General features: G+C 39.0%; 2 protein-coding genes across 2 annotated transcripts; both read right to left on the reverse strand.

The window, feature by feature from the left end:
• Positions 1-334: 334 nt before the first annotated feature.
• Positions 335-2,026, reverse strand: LOC103965702 (glutathione S-transferase F9). The gene is made up of 3 exons (XM_009378776.3): positions 1,653-2,026; positions 1,492-1,540; positions 335-1,060 (listed from the first exon to the last, which is right to left on the reverse strand). Exons 1-3 carry the CDS (start codon positions 1,794-1,796, stop codon positions 609-611), a joined length of 645 nt encoding a protein of 214 aa, XP_009377051.2. The 5' UTR covers positions 1,797-2,026; the 3' UTR covers positions 335-608.
• Positions 2,027-10,903: 8,877 nt separating this feature from the next.
• Positions 10,904-12,582, reverse strand: LOC103965717 (glutathione S-transferase F9-like). The gene is made up of 3 exons (XM_009378785.3): positions 12,423-12,582; positions 12,262-12,310; positions 10,904-11,837 (listed from the first exon to the last, which is right to left on the reverse strand). Exons 1-3 carry the CDS (start codon positions 12,564-12,566, stop codon positions 11,386-11,388), a joined length of 645 nt encoding a protein of 214 aa, XP_009377060.2. The 5' UTR covers positions 12,567-12,582; the 3' UTR covers positions 10,904-11,385.
• Between the last annotated feature and the right edge of the window lie 1,950 nt (positions 12,583-14,532).

Raw genomic sequence — 14,532 nt, forward strand, 5'->3', positions numbered from 1 at the left:
TACACACTAGGACGGCTACCTTGTCCTACCTACACACTTGTATCATGTATATATATCCTTGTAATCTTGTAGAGAAAGACAATGAGAAAAAAAAAGCATTCTCTTCCATTTGCATTCTCTTCCATTTTTTCCACATTCACGTATCAATAACAAATATATTTTTTAGCCTACATACCTTTTTCTACACACCTAGAAATCCATCATAAGTTTGCTTGATTTGTTACAAAAAAGTTTGTGAAACAATTGCCAGTTTGGACATAAGTTATACCGTCCTATGCCCAAACTGGCAGAGGGTTTCCCAATAAGCCACCAACTTTAACAAAACGCTCCCAAATTCAGCTTAAGCCATAAACATTCATGATCCATAAAGCGATTGAAATCATTAGTTACACATCCAGCGAAAAAAACTTACTTATGTACTGACAGCGAAAGCAAATTACAAGGAGCGGATGATCTCATTATTCCCACACGTTACCTTCAACTATTTATACTGACCAAGCTCCAGAACCGGTGAATCCAACGTTCCTCTACAATAACTCCTTAACGTGACAATATTGCGAGACAGACATTGTATACACTTATTGCATGCAACACTTTCTTTGAATACATTAAAACGGCGCACCAAACTGGAGGACCTTCTTCCAGGATGGTCTGCTGCTAATATCATCCCACCAAGCAGAGACACGCTTTCTGTCCCTTATCATATACTCCTTCCCCATACTATTGGCCAAGTAGTGGGTGAACGGAAGGTGGCTCAGATCAGCAAGGCTGAAAAAATCACCGGCCAAGTACTTGCTCTTCGACAGCCTCTCCTCGTAAATGTCCAACACCTTCCCGAGCTTTTCTTCACTCTCCTGGATGATCTTCGGGTCTGAAGGAAATCCCAATGCCGAGGCAAACAAAATGTGCATGACCAAGTTGTCGAGTGGCGGGTGATAGTTGCTTGCTTCAACCTCTAGCCACTGTTCCACAAGACCTCTTTCCTCAATTGTCTTTCCAAGTAAATCAGTCCCCTGGGATTTGTATTTTTCGGCATAGTACCTTATGATTGCGCGTGATTCTGCAAATCAAATTTGGACAGTTTTATTACAGAGCTTGATAGGTCACTACACTTATGTAGAAGAGAAAAAGGAGAACAAGGTTTTCATCAAACAATTTACACAAAATTTCTCACTGCCGAAACATAATTACTGGGGTGAATACTACATAACCATGGCAACAAAGTTATCTGGCTTCTGATCTGAAAATCAATCACCTTCCAACTGAAAAAGCCGCAAGATCGATGCGGTTTACGTCAAACGATATATGAAGTTAAGAATATAACATGCTACACTGTTTTATCTATGAAAATTTTCCTTCGATATTTCACAATTTTCAACTAATATCTATAACAAAGAAAACACAAACATTATTAATCAAATTAATATTTATCTGCAAACAAGAAAGGATAAAACTAGACAAACGTGGATTCAAATTCAAAAACAGGCATACCATACAAAGTATAATCCCCATCTTGGATAACAGGAACTTGTCCAAAGGGCTGCATTTGTAAAGACAAAGCAACGCAAAGATCAATATATTTATAGTTTCCGAAAAGATTAATACGAGTAGAGCAATCACGATTAACAAATGAATAAATAGCTAAAGCTAACCTGTAATTTGAGAAATTCCGGAGATTTGTGTTCACCCTTGAAGAGATCAATGGGGCTGGTCTCAAATTCAATCTCCTTCTCAACAAGGCACACCAGCACACGCTTCGGCGAAGCGTAGAAAGGGCCGTACACCTTCACCACCATCGCAATTGTTATCGAAAATTGTTTTCGAAAATTGAGAAACCAGGAATTTAGTTTGTGCAGAACAGAGTTTGGTCTCCAGATCTTATAGACTCTCCAGTTCTTTGACGGAAGACACAGTATCCAATTTGCTTTTGCTCTCTCGGTCTTTTGCTTTGGTAAGCGCCTTGCTCATCACATCAGAAGGGGAAACACAGAAATTATTAATGGTCGGTTTTCGATATCAAATGTATAACATACAATAATACGGAGTGGATAAGAGATAAACCGAAAAGCCAATCGTGGAGGTCTCTCCATTCATATTATAGGACCCCTGTGCCCAAAATCTCCATAAACTAGGTAAAAATTTAATATTAATTGCATAGTTTGCAAAACAAACTCACACGAGGAGTGAAAATTTTCAGCGTAACAGCTTATACCGAACCGTATTAAATCCACTTATGTCATAGCATGGCATCTCTTTATTAATACTATAGTCAAAGTCCATGAAAAAAAAAAAAAAAAAAAAAAAAGGACAAGGATTGTTTGCCCTTCTACTTTCGGTATCTTTCCGTGTCCTTCTGTTTATATGGTCACGGTTAAGTCACGTTAACATTTTATGTTACTATTCATTTTTGTCTTATTTTCTCTATAAAAAAATAATATAAAATGTTGACGTGGCTTAACCATAGCCACACAAAACAGAAGGGCACGGGAGGACACTGAAAGTGGAAAGGTAGACAATTCTTGTCCAAAAAAAAAACTACATATCAACTATGTTGTACACCGATATTACTACAACACCACGTGGATTAGTTATACGACCTACTACCTAACGGTGTCCATCACACTCAAAATTTCTTCATCAACGCTAGCCTTTTCATGGTAGGGATTCTCATTTTTCAAAAACAATAGAGATACCTTCTTGACCGTTAGATTTGACTTTAATGAAATTTTGTGGTTGAGATTAAATTACAGGCCACAAAATCTCAACCACTAGATTTCATTAAAATCAAATCTAACGATCAAGAAGATGTCCCTTTTTTACTTTTTCTTTTTTTGAAAAATGAGGATTTTTTCCTTTAAAGGCTTCTTTTATATATATATATATATATATATATATATATATATATATCACATCATAGCCACTGTCACAGTTCTCTCTATACATACACTACGAGGAAATAAATAAATAAGAGTAAAGTACAAAAAATTATCTCAACTATTGGTCTCACGACACTTTCATACCTCATCTTTTTAAAATGACAATGTCATACCTCATCTTACAAATTTGTGCCAATGTCATACCTCCGTCAGTTTTTCTATTAGTTTCTCTGTTAAGTGCTGACGTGGCTAAATACGGGGGTCACTCACTAATCCAACTGGATTAAAATATAATTAAATATATATTTTAATAATTAAAAATTAAAAAATTAAAAAATATATATATTAAATCTCTCTTTCCCCCCTCTCTCTCGCCTTTCTCTCTTCTCTGCATCCCCAAAACCCATTCCCACCCAACCCCCCCCCCGGTCACCTTCCCACCCGTCCCCCCCAACCTTCCTCTACCACCTTCTCTCTCCCCTCTCTCTCGCATCTCCCTCTCCTCTCCACTGTAGTCTCCTTCCTCCTCACTTCTCTCTCTCACCGTGCCCAGATACCCCACCCCAAACCCACCTAGATTTTTTCATCTGCCCTCTTTTCTCGGATCTACCTGCAAGCTCCGACCCGCTTCTCTCTCCCACTCCATTGCCCACCGCCAATCCGTCGTCGTTGCCGTCTCCGAAGCTGTCAAGGAGAAAGGAAGAGCTGTCAAGGTTGGGGCCAACGAGGTTGTCGTCTTCCCCTAACCCAAACCCAGATCCCACCCCAAACCAGCCACTCTCATTCCCAGCAGGTGCCTCTCTTCTCTTCCTCTGCCACTCTCTCTATTTCTAACCTACAAGCATGCATAAAAAAACAAAGCACCCACCAATCCTGAGAACACACCATTAACAAAAGTTCAAAAATCCATCTTCCAGTTTACCTCACTTTTGTATGAAAATGGAACCTTTAGAATGTCAAAAAAATTCATTTCCTTTCTCCCACATTTTCCGAGCAACCAAACAAAGCAAAACCATTCAATTTTTCCCAAAAAAAAAAATAGAAAAAAAGGACAGAAATGAGGGAAGGATTACTCAATCGGGGAGAGAGAAAAAAAGAATGAACCAATAAGGATGAGAAGAAAGAAATGAGGGAACCCGGTCGACTTCATTTCTCCATCAAACCCGAGCTGTTTTGAGCGTTATTTCACGACGATCACCCCCGTCGACTTCAAGGACACCACCACGGCAGTGATCAGCCATTTCTACAAACACCATCGTCGACCACCACCATCAATCGGCTACCCTTGAGGTCAGGAATAAATCCCATGCATTGGTTGGGGCATCGGAGTTCGTTTGGATAGCGAAACGAGATCACCCATTTTTAGGGTTTTCGGCAGATCGAGGGTGATTTGAGGGGTTTTCCGGTCAAATTGGACTTCGGCTCAGGTATGAAAGTTGTTTCTCTCATTGAGATCATCATTCTTGTGAAATTTGGAAATTTTTTGAGTTGTTCGATTTTCCCTCGAGTCGGGGCGGCCGGCCGCCGCATGTAGTAGCGCGTGGCCTTCCGGGCCGCCGCCTTATGGCAATTCATGTGGCAGCGCATGGGGGGAACCCGAGGTCACTCCTTAGGTTTTCCGACGTGCCAAATCCAAATCCGCCGTCCGTTTTCCCAAATTCTATTGTTTAGGTATAGTTTTACTAAAAGGTCTCTAAAGCGACGTCTTCCTCGCTAGTTCAAGTAGTTCTCGGGCAATAAAATCTGTGAGGGGACCCCTTCTTAACTTATATGTTTATAAAATATTAGCGTAGCATGCATTTCATAATTCATGATTGAATATGTTTTACATTATGCTTTATTTAAATAGCTTTTATGGAATAATTATGATTTATTGGATTTACATATTACTAACGGTTATGCATCACTGGATTTTCATTTATGAATTTCTATGGAACACGTATGTTTTATTATGGATTTATGAATATGATTTACCATGGATTTATGAAGTGAGGTTTTGAGCTTTTGAACTTCAGATCGATATGAGATTTTGAGATATGTTTCCACACAACATAGGTATATAAATGTGTATGGCTATAGGACACAATTGAGGATGATTATGTATATATTTCTTCTCCGGCATACCGGAGTCGCACAACTTCACCTTCGGGTGATGAGGCCTACCATGTTCCTTCACTGGCGTAACCCAGTGTTGTACAGCTTCACCTGGTACTGCCTTCGGGCAAATGATGAGTTGATGATATTGATGACATACCCTTAGCTTCACTGGCGAAACCAGTGTCGAACAACTTCACTAGCCACAGTTAGTGTCGGTGTGTGATGTATATATTTTCTTCTCCGGTGTAACCCGGAATCGTACAGATTCACCTTCAGGTGATGGAGCCTACGATGTTTCTTCACTAGCATAACCCAATGTTGTACAGCTTCATCTTCGGGTGACTATGATACTCCTAAAGAGTATAGTATTGAAGAGATTTATGGATTTTCCTTCGAGTGATGATTGCACCATTATTGAGCATGGTTTTACTCATACTTGTTTTACGAATGTTCTACATAGCATTCTAGCGTTTTTCATAAAACTTATATATAGTATTATATATGTGTTTTCAAATCAGGGGGTTATTATGTTCAGAAATAAAATGTTTTCCTATTATTAGTATTATTATTATAAACTTTGGTCCACTCACCTTTCTGTTTTTGCGCCCCCTCAAGAGCTAGGATCGAGGCACATGATCCTGGCATCAGGACTCTACAACATAGGTATCTTCAAGTCTCCTCAGTATAAGTATCATTCCCTTGTTCGTATCTTTTTATAGTAATTTTTCCCTATTATTTCTAATTAATTGTATGCTTTGAACACGTTCCTGCTTTGGTATAATCGTTCTAACTACTTATCTTGTATTTGTATGCATGTTTAAAATGGCTTTGTCACCCTCGGGTGTCGACCAGCACATACCTACCCTGATATTTTGGGATATTGGGGTTGGGGCGTGTCATCACGTCGTCGACATAATGGGTGAATAAGTTTCTTCATAGACAATCCTAGGGCGTAGTGAGAAGTCTTATGCAGCAAGACGAGCTTTGTAACGTACAATTTCGTTCTTCTCATTACGATTCTAAACAAAAACCCACTTGTAGCCAACAGGCTTCACATGTGGATAAGTAGGAGATACAGGTCCAAACACCTTACGTTTCGCAAGTGAATCAAGTTTGACTTGTATTGCTTGTTTCCAGTTTAACCAATCAATTATACGTCGACATTCATCAACAAAACGGGGTTTAGTGTCATCGCTCAACATGATCTCAGTAGCTGTTGCATATGCTAATGCATCATTGAAAATCATTTCATTTCTATACCAAACATCATTCAAGCTAGCATAATGGATCAAAATCTCACGATTCTCATGAGGTGGATTCATCTCTTTAAGGATGCTTCTGTAATCTAGAATTTCCTAATGAGTTGGATAGAATGAGTAGGCAATAGTTTGATTCACAATAGGCTCTTCAGGGGCCTATGATGTGGGTTTCCTCTTTCGAATGTGTGAATCTTTTGAACCAAATGGTCTGCCATGCTTGTGTGTAGGGGCAGATGATTGGCTAACCGTTAATGTATGTGGATCAGGCCAAAGTGGTGTCCCGGGCCTCTAGGAGGAAAGCCCGTCGTACATTTGATACATTCATCTTTGCAGGCACATTTGCAGCTCGAATATGTAATCTTGTCACTCTCGCTAGATCGATGAAACCATTTGGCATACTCTGAGCTACGCTCTGAAGATATAATATGCGCTGCATTTCAGTTTCAGACTGATCGGTGCAGGGATCTAAATGAGACAAAGTGGGAGTCGTCCACGATAATTTGCATCATTCTAATAGTGACGTTCTTATCTCCCCCTAACGACGAAAATATTGTCTCATAGAAGTGACAATCCACGAAATGAGCAGTAAACAGATTGCCTATCATAGGTTCTCTGTAACTAATTATCGAAGGAGAATCATATCCGACATAGATTCTCATTATTTGATGATGCCCCATTTTTTATTGTAAGGGCGGCGAAATCGACACATAGACCGCACAACCAAAATCGTACAGATGCAATATATCGAGTTCATATCTAGTAACCAACTAAAGGGCCATATATGGTTGGGTCGCAACAAACCTCAAGCGGACTAACATAGCTACGTGCAATATTTCATGGCCCTAACCAGCGATCGGAAGCTTCGAACATATAACCAACGATTAAGCAATCATTTGTAAGCGCTTAATGATTGCCTCTGCCAGACCGTTCTAGGTGTGAACATGGGGTACTGGATGTTCAACTTTAACCCTAACTAGCATGCAATAGTCATTAAAAGTTTTAGATGTGAATTCTCCATCATTATTTAATCAAATAGATTTGATCGGATATTTAGGGTGGTGAGCCTTGAGCTTGATAACCTAAGCCAATAGTTTGGAGAATGCAACGTTCCTTGTGCACAACAAGCACACTTGTGACCAACGAGTGGAAGTGTCAACCAAAACCATAAAATATCTAAATAGTCCGTAGGGAGGGTGATCCATCGGTCTACAAATGTCCCTCTGAATCCTTTGTAGAAAAATAGGTGGATTCCAGTGAATATTGTCATAAGAAGGCTTAATAATAAGCTTTCCCAATGAGCAAGTTTGACATGCAATTCCATGAATCGAACCTAAACTTCTTGTCTAAGATTCTAATCTTCCGTAGGGTGGTATCCTTCTGAAAGTCAAAAACCTTCATCTTGGTACTCTCCGGTTCATCCACTTGCACAAAGTTTGATTCAAACTTTTTACGATGAGAATGATATTCAGCTACAACCTTGTAGGGAGCACGGCAAACATGGGACTAATGGTCCTTGGAACCATATCGATAGCACATGTCCACATCCATGGTTTCAAGTGCTTTGCCCTTATTCTTGAAGTTTAGGGCCTTGGAAGCGAGGTTTGGGTGCTTATGGGCTCAGTTTCCTCCCTTAGGTGGGCCTTGGCTCCATTGACCTTGACGAGGTGGCTTCAAGCACATTAGTCACCCCAGTAGGTTTAGCTTAATGATTTTTCATCAACAACTGATTTTGCTTTTCAGCGAGAAGTAAAACAGAGATCAAATTTGAAAACTTAGTGAACTTCTGAGCCTTATATTATTGTTGCAGGATAATATTGGTAGCAGAAAAGGTCGAATAGGTCTTCTCCAGAAGATCCTCTTTGGTCAAGTTCTCATTACAAAACTTGAGAAGTGATTGGATTTGACAAACTTCAGAATTATATTCATTCACAAACTTAAAGTCTTGGATGCGCAGATGTTGCCAGTCATGTCTTGCTTTAGGCAAGAATATATCATTTTGGTGATCAAAACGATTAGCCAAATCGACCCAAAGTGCTCATGGATCTTCCTCAGCAAGGTACTCAGTTTGTAATGTGTCATGAATATGTCTTCGAATGAAGATCATGGAAGTGGCTTTCTTTGAAGTGAGGTGGAGCTTCACATCTTGGACCCACTTGAGGTAGTTCCTTTTAGAGACCTCTAAAGCAGTGAAGTCAAGTTTGTTCAAATTCGACATGTCCCTATCACAAAATAAATGGACAAGATGTGGTTTATGTGATCAAGAAAAAAAATCAATTCATTCACATATGAGTAGAACATTCAGGTTCTAATAGACATGTATCGGTTTAAATTTTCATGAAAAAACTTCGGGTTTTTTATGGGTGATATTTTTAAGGAAAACTTTAGGTTTTTAAACAAGGCATGTTTCTAGAAACTTCAAATTTCAAAATAATTATGAACTTCAGGTTCATATGTTCCTGCAAACAAACACAAATATATATATATATATATATATATATACAGAAATATGCAACAATAAAATATGCAAATAGAACTTCAGGTCTAGAATTATAATTGAATTAATTATTTGAACTTCGGGCAAAAAAATTAAAGTGTGGGTGAAAAACTATAAAACTCATAGGGCCTAAAAATAGGCATTTAAACTTGGGGCTCAAAATAATAGGTCAAAGCCCATGGGTGGGGTGATTAATTTGAAAAGTGCGGCCCAAGCCCAAAAATTGGGCTAGGTTGGGCTTGGTTGGGCTCAGGCCCAAACACGGAGGCACGGATCTACTGCTTCGCAGCACGTGTGTTCCCAAGGGGGTGCGATCGAATGCGTCGCAAGCTAGGTGCACAAAATCACTATCTACGGGTTGGAATCTGGTGTGGTTAGGTGCAAGAAACTTGGAGAGCACTTCAGGGGTTTGGTTTTGTTATAGTAGGGACACAGAGATACCAAAGTCATGTGGGCTGGTGTTGCGAGTGGGTTTAGGAAAAAAGAAAAAAGAAAAATAAATAAATAAAGGTGGCTCAGACCAAACACAAATCCTAACCATGCTGGGTGTGCGCATCGGAGAAAATGCCTGGCACCGCCGCTTCTGGCGGCAGTGTCTGGGTTGGTAGGACTTGAGGTGAGTCATGGTGGTTGTTGACGACCACGGTGGTGAACGAAGATGGTTTAATCTCGACGTTTCAACAACCAAACCCTAGAAAAATTCAAATTGAATTTTCAAAAAAAAAAAAAATCTGATAAGATTTAAGTGAATCTCGGTCTAATTTCTGTCGGGGACGACTTCTAGTCATCGATAACAATGACCAAAGGCTCAGGGCAATGGCTGCAGGCCATGCCCGTGATGGTCGTGGACAAGGACGCCATTAATGGCATCGGGGTTTTTCTGGGTTGCAAAGCCTGGAGCTTCTGGCTCCATGGCTTGGTTTATCTCGGCTCGGCGTGGGGAGCCCAGCGGCTTGGCTTCCAACCGTCACCATTGGGGTTCCCCACATAACCGTATTTTTTTTAATTCAATTATAGAATATAAATTTAATTTCAATGCATGCATATTCAACATATAATTCAAAGCATTAGCAGATATTTGTTGCAATTCATGGCAATATCAATTCACATAATTCAACAATTGTGGATATAATGCATACACAATTTATGTAGAATCTAAAATTCGAAAAACGAAAAGTTGGGTCATGCATTATGGTGAATGTTCATGCTATCAGGGTTGCAAAAATATCAAGATAACCGTTGTTTTGAAAGAACATGATTGCGTGATGATATTGATGAACTGGTTTGATGTAGAAAACTTCCATGTCAAATTCCTAAGTATAGCGGTTAGAGCGTATTGATAACGTGTTTTGGCTTATATTTAATTGACAAGGGAGAGAGGGCTGGCGGCACAGAGAGAATAAAGAGAGAGAGAGAGAAGGAGATGTGTTTGTAGGGTTGTGTAGAGGATGTGGTATTCCTATACGCAATGCCTTTATTTATAGTAATAAGAGAGGGAAGAAATCCTTCTCCTCCAAGGAATACAAGTCCTAATAGAGAAGAATAACTAGAATAAAATCTAATCTAGGATTTACACAATAAGAAGTTTATAACAATTTGAAGCTGCTTTTAATTTTGGTAGCTAGGGTGAGGGACGACAATCCATGTCATGACACGTCATATTTGACATTTAAATTGGAAAATATTTTTGCTGCAATTTTCCAGGTATTAGTGCTGATTTGGATATTTTGACATCTCCTTTAGAGATGCTCTAAGTTAGTAGGGGAAAGATAAATTATGTACATATAAATGAATTGTTATTGGCCCTTCAAAAATCTTTTTATGCACTCCTCACATATGTATTCTTCAGTTTAAATATAAATATTTTTAAAATAAAAAATATATAATTTTTAAAATACTAATAACAATTTCGTATAAATATGGCATATAAAACGGAGGGCATGACATAAAACAAGTACAAGGTGCCAAATGCAATGAGAGAGCATCTGAAATGCATTGAAGTTATGGATATCTATCTGCCCTGTTTTATGACAAACAACGGTCTCCTTCATAGCCAGCCACGACTGACACTTACATGCACAGTATCTTTCCGGTTACACAATAGAATCTCCAGCTAGTCATACCTCAAGCTAGAATGGAATATGCTAATTATGAAATTTAACCTACGAATCTCCTCCGATAAAGTAGACACTAACTGTCGCCAAATGATCATAGACGGAAATTCTGAGTGCAAATCACACCTAGAAATCCATCGTACGTTTGCTTGATTTGTTACAAAAAAGTTTGTGAAACAATTGCCAGTTTGGACATAAGGTATACCGTCCTATGCCCAAACTGGCAGAGGGTTTCCCAATAAGCCACCAACTTTAACAAAACGCTCCCAAATTCAGCTTAAGCCATAAGCATTCATGATCCATAGAGCGATTGAAATCATTAGTTACACATCCAGCGAAAAAAGCTTACTTATGTACTCACAGAGAAAGCAAATTATAAGGAGCGGATGATCTCATTATTCCCACACGTTACTTTCAACTATTTATTCTGACCAAACTCCAGAACCGGTGAATCCAACGTTCCTCTACAATAACTCCTTAACGTGACAATGTTGCGAGACAGACATTGTATATACTTATTGCATGCAACAATTTCTTTGAATACCTTAAAACGGCGCACCAAACTCGAGGACCTTCTTCCAGGATGGTCTGCTGCTAATATCATCCCACCAAGCAGAGACATGCTTTCTGTCCCTTATCATATACTCCTTCCCCATACTATTGGCCAAGTAGTGGGTGAACGAAAGGTGGCTAAGATCAGCAAGGCTGAAAAAATCACCGGCCAAGTACTTGCTCTTCGACAGCCTCTCCTCGTAAATGTCCAACACCTTGCCGAGCTTTTCTTCACTCTCCTGGATGATCTTCGGGTCTGAAGGAAATCCCATTGCGGAGGCAAACAAAACGTGCATGACCAAGTTGTAGAGTGGCGGGTGATAGTTGCTTGCTTCAACCTCTAGCCACTGTTCCACAAGACCTCTTTCCTCAATTGTCTTTCCAAGTAAATCAGTCCCCTGGGATTTGTATTTTTCGGCATAGTACCTTATGATTGCGCGAGATTCTGCAAATCAAATCTGGCCGGTTTTATTACACAACTTGTTATGTCACTACACTTACGCAGAAGAGAAAGGAGAACAAGGTTTTCATCAAACAATTTACACAAAATTTCTCACTGCCGAAACATAATTACTGGGGTGAATACTACATAACCATGGCAACAAAGTTATCTGGCTTCTGATCTGAAACTCAATCACCCTCCAACTGAAAAAAGCCGCAAGATCGATGCGGTTTACGTCAAACGATATATGAAGTTAAGAATATAACATGCTACACTGTTTATCTATGAAAAATTTCCTACGATATTTCACAATTTTCAACTAGTATCTGTAACACAGAAAACACTAACATTATTAATCAAATTAATATTTATCTGCAAGAAAGGATAAAACTTGACAACGTTGATTCAAATTTAAAAACAGGCATACCATATAAAGTATAATCCCCATCTTGGATAACAGGAAGTTGTCCAAAGGGCTGCATTTTTAAGGACAAAGCAACGCAAAGATCAATATATTTATAGTTTCCGAAAAGATTAATACGAGTAGAGCAATCACGATTAACAAATGAATGAATAGCTAAAGCTAACCTGTAATTTGAGAAATTCCGGAGATTTATGTTCACCCTTGAAGAGATCGATGGGGCTGGTCTCAAATTCAATCTCCTTCTCAACAAGGCACACCAGCACACGCTTCGGCGCAGCGTAGAAAGGGCCGTACACCTTCACCACCATCGCAATTGTTATCCAAAATTGAGAAACCAAGAATTTAGTTTGTGCAGAACAGAGTTTGCTCTCCAGATCTTATAGACTCTCCAGTTCTCGGTCTTTTGCTTTGGTAAGCGCTTTGCTCATCACATAACAAGGGGAAACACAGAAATTATTAATGGTCCGTTTTCGATATGAAATGGATTGAGGAAGATCGAATACCATACAATAATACGGAGTGGATAAGAGATAAAATAAACATGTAAATCGCACCAACCGAAAAGCCAATCGTTTTTTCAGCGTAACAACTATACCGCACCGTATTAAATCCACTTAGGTCATAGCATTGCATCTCTTTATTAATATTGCAGTCAAAGTCCATGACATAATACATATCACAATACTGAATTAGTAACACTCCCTGACAGTGTCACCATCACACTGAAAATTTCTTCATCAACGCCCCCAATTTTTCAAAAAATATGGCTTACCCAGAAACACTCTATACATAAAAAAAAAAAATATATATATATATATCACATCATAGCCACTGTCACAGTTCTCTCTATACATACACTACGGGGAAATAAAAAATAAAAAAAATAAAACTTCATGGGTTATCAAAGAAATTAAAAACCAGCAAGAAATCAAACAAAAAAACTGCAGAAAATACTAATCACTCAAATCTAACAAAAATCTAATAAAATCGAAGCGGAGAACCTTCAGACATCATCATAAGGCCCCCGAGGGTTTGAGGTGGGCGGGAAGGAGAGAGGAGAAGTGAAGGGAGAGAGAGAGAGAGTGGATCTCATACGAGCAGCAACCGAATCGAACATATTCAGATTGAAAACTATAAAAACTTTATAAAATGGAAATAAGGAAATCACGATCCCCTCAGTTATTTTCTTATCCACATGGTGTTCGACTGATTGCCGCTTCCAGCAGAGAGCACCCCTTTCACTCTCGTACCATCCTCGCCCCGCCCCGCTCGCGCCCTTCCGCATAACGCCGACCGCCAGCTTTTATTTATAGGCCGACATTTTTTGTGCTTTCCTTTTGGATTTAGGGCTGCGGTGTTGGTGTCATTGGGCCCATTTGGTGCATCCTCAGTTGGGCCAAACTTGAAAATTACATCAATATTTCTTGAAGAGGTAGTGGCCGATTTTTCCCGAACATGTAAAGAGGCATCAATTTTCTTCTTGAACTTTTATAAATGGTTAATTTCTCTAATAAACTTTAATTTTAACCGCTTACCTCCTAACCTTTTATAATTGACCAATTTCTCCAATCAATTGTAATTTTACCTGATTATTCTTTTAACTTTTCTAATTGACCCCCCTCCCCCCAAGTGAACTAGCCGAATAGAAGGAAAAAAAATGTTGTCTACCTTATCAATAAAATTACCTTTTTGCAATTAAAATTAAAGTTTAGGTGAATAATCTACAACAATTAAAGTTTTTGAGAAAATTGGTCAATTATAAAAATTTCCAAGGATAATTGAATAAAATTAAAGCTCACGATGGAAATGATAACTCCTAACAAATTTGGAGGAAGGGAGAAATCAACAAATACCTTATTCTTAAAAATTATGTCGTCGTGCGATATGCTCAGATTTTATTGTGTTTCTTTCAACTTTCTAATTGAACTTCTTGCCCTAGTTTGTGATATTCCCAATTTCCTTTCTTAATTTATGCTGCGGAAAGGTCACTACAGCAATATTTTAAGAGAGAAATTTCTCTTCCAATAGAGTGGTTCTCTCTTACAACCGTTTCATAGTTCGAGTGGAATCCGTTACCAATCAGTGATCGTCACGTGTTCAAAAAGTGAACCCACCGTCCAATAAAGCTTTGACATGTGGTGAAATGGTTGCAAGAGAGAATCTCTCTTCCCATTAATATGGTCTCTAGACCTGGCATTCGTGTCGTGTTTCTCGTGTTCGTGTCGTTTTCGTGTCATACTCAATAGTTTAACAGGTCCTGTCGTGTAACACCCG

Source organism: the organism of the source record quoted next, unplaced genomic scaffold (genome assembly GCF_019419815.1).
Source record: "Pyrus x bretschneideri cultivar Hongxiangsu unplaced genomic scaffold, Pyrus_bretschneideri_v1 Contig93, whole genome shotgun sequence".
Taxonomy (NCBI): domain Eukaryota; kingdom Viridiplantae; phylum Streptophyta; class Magnoliopsida; order Rosales; family Rosaceae; genus Pyrus; species Pyrus x bretschneideri.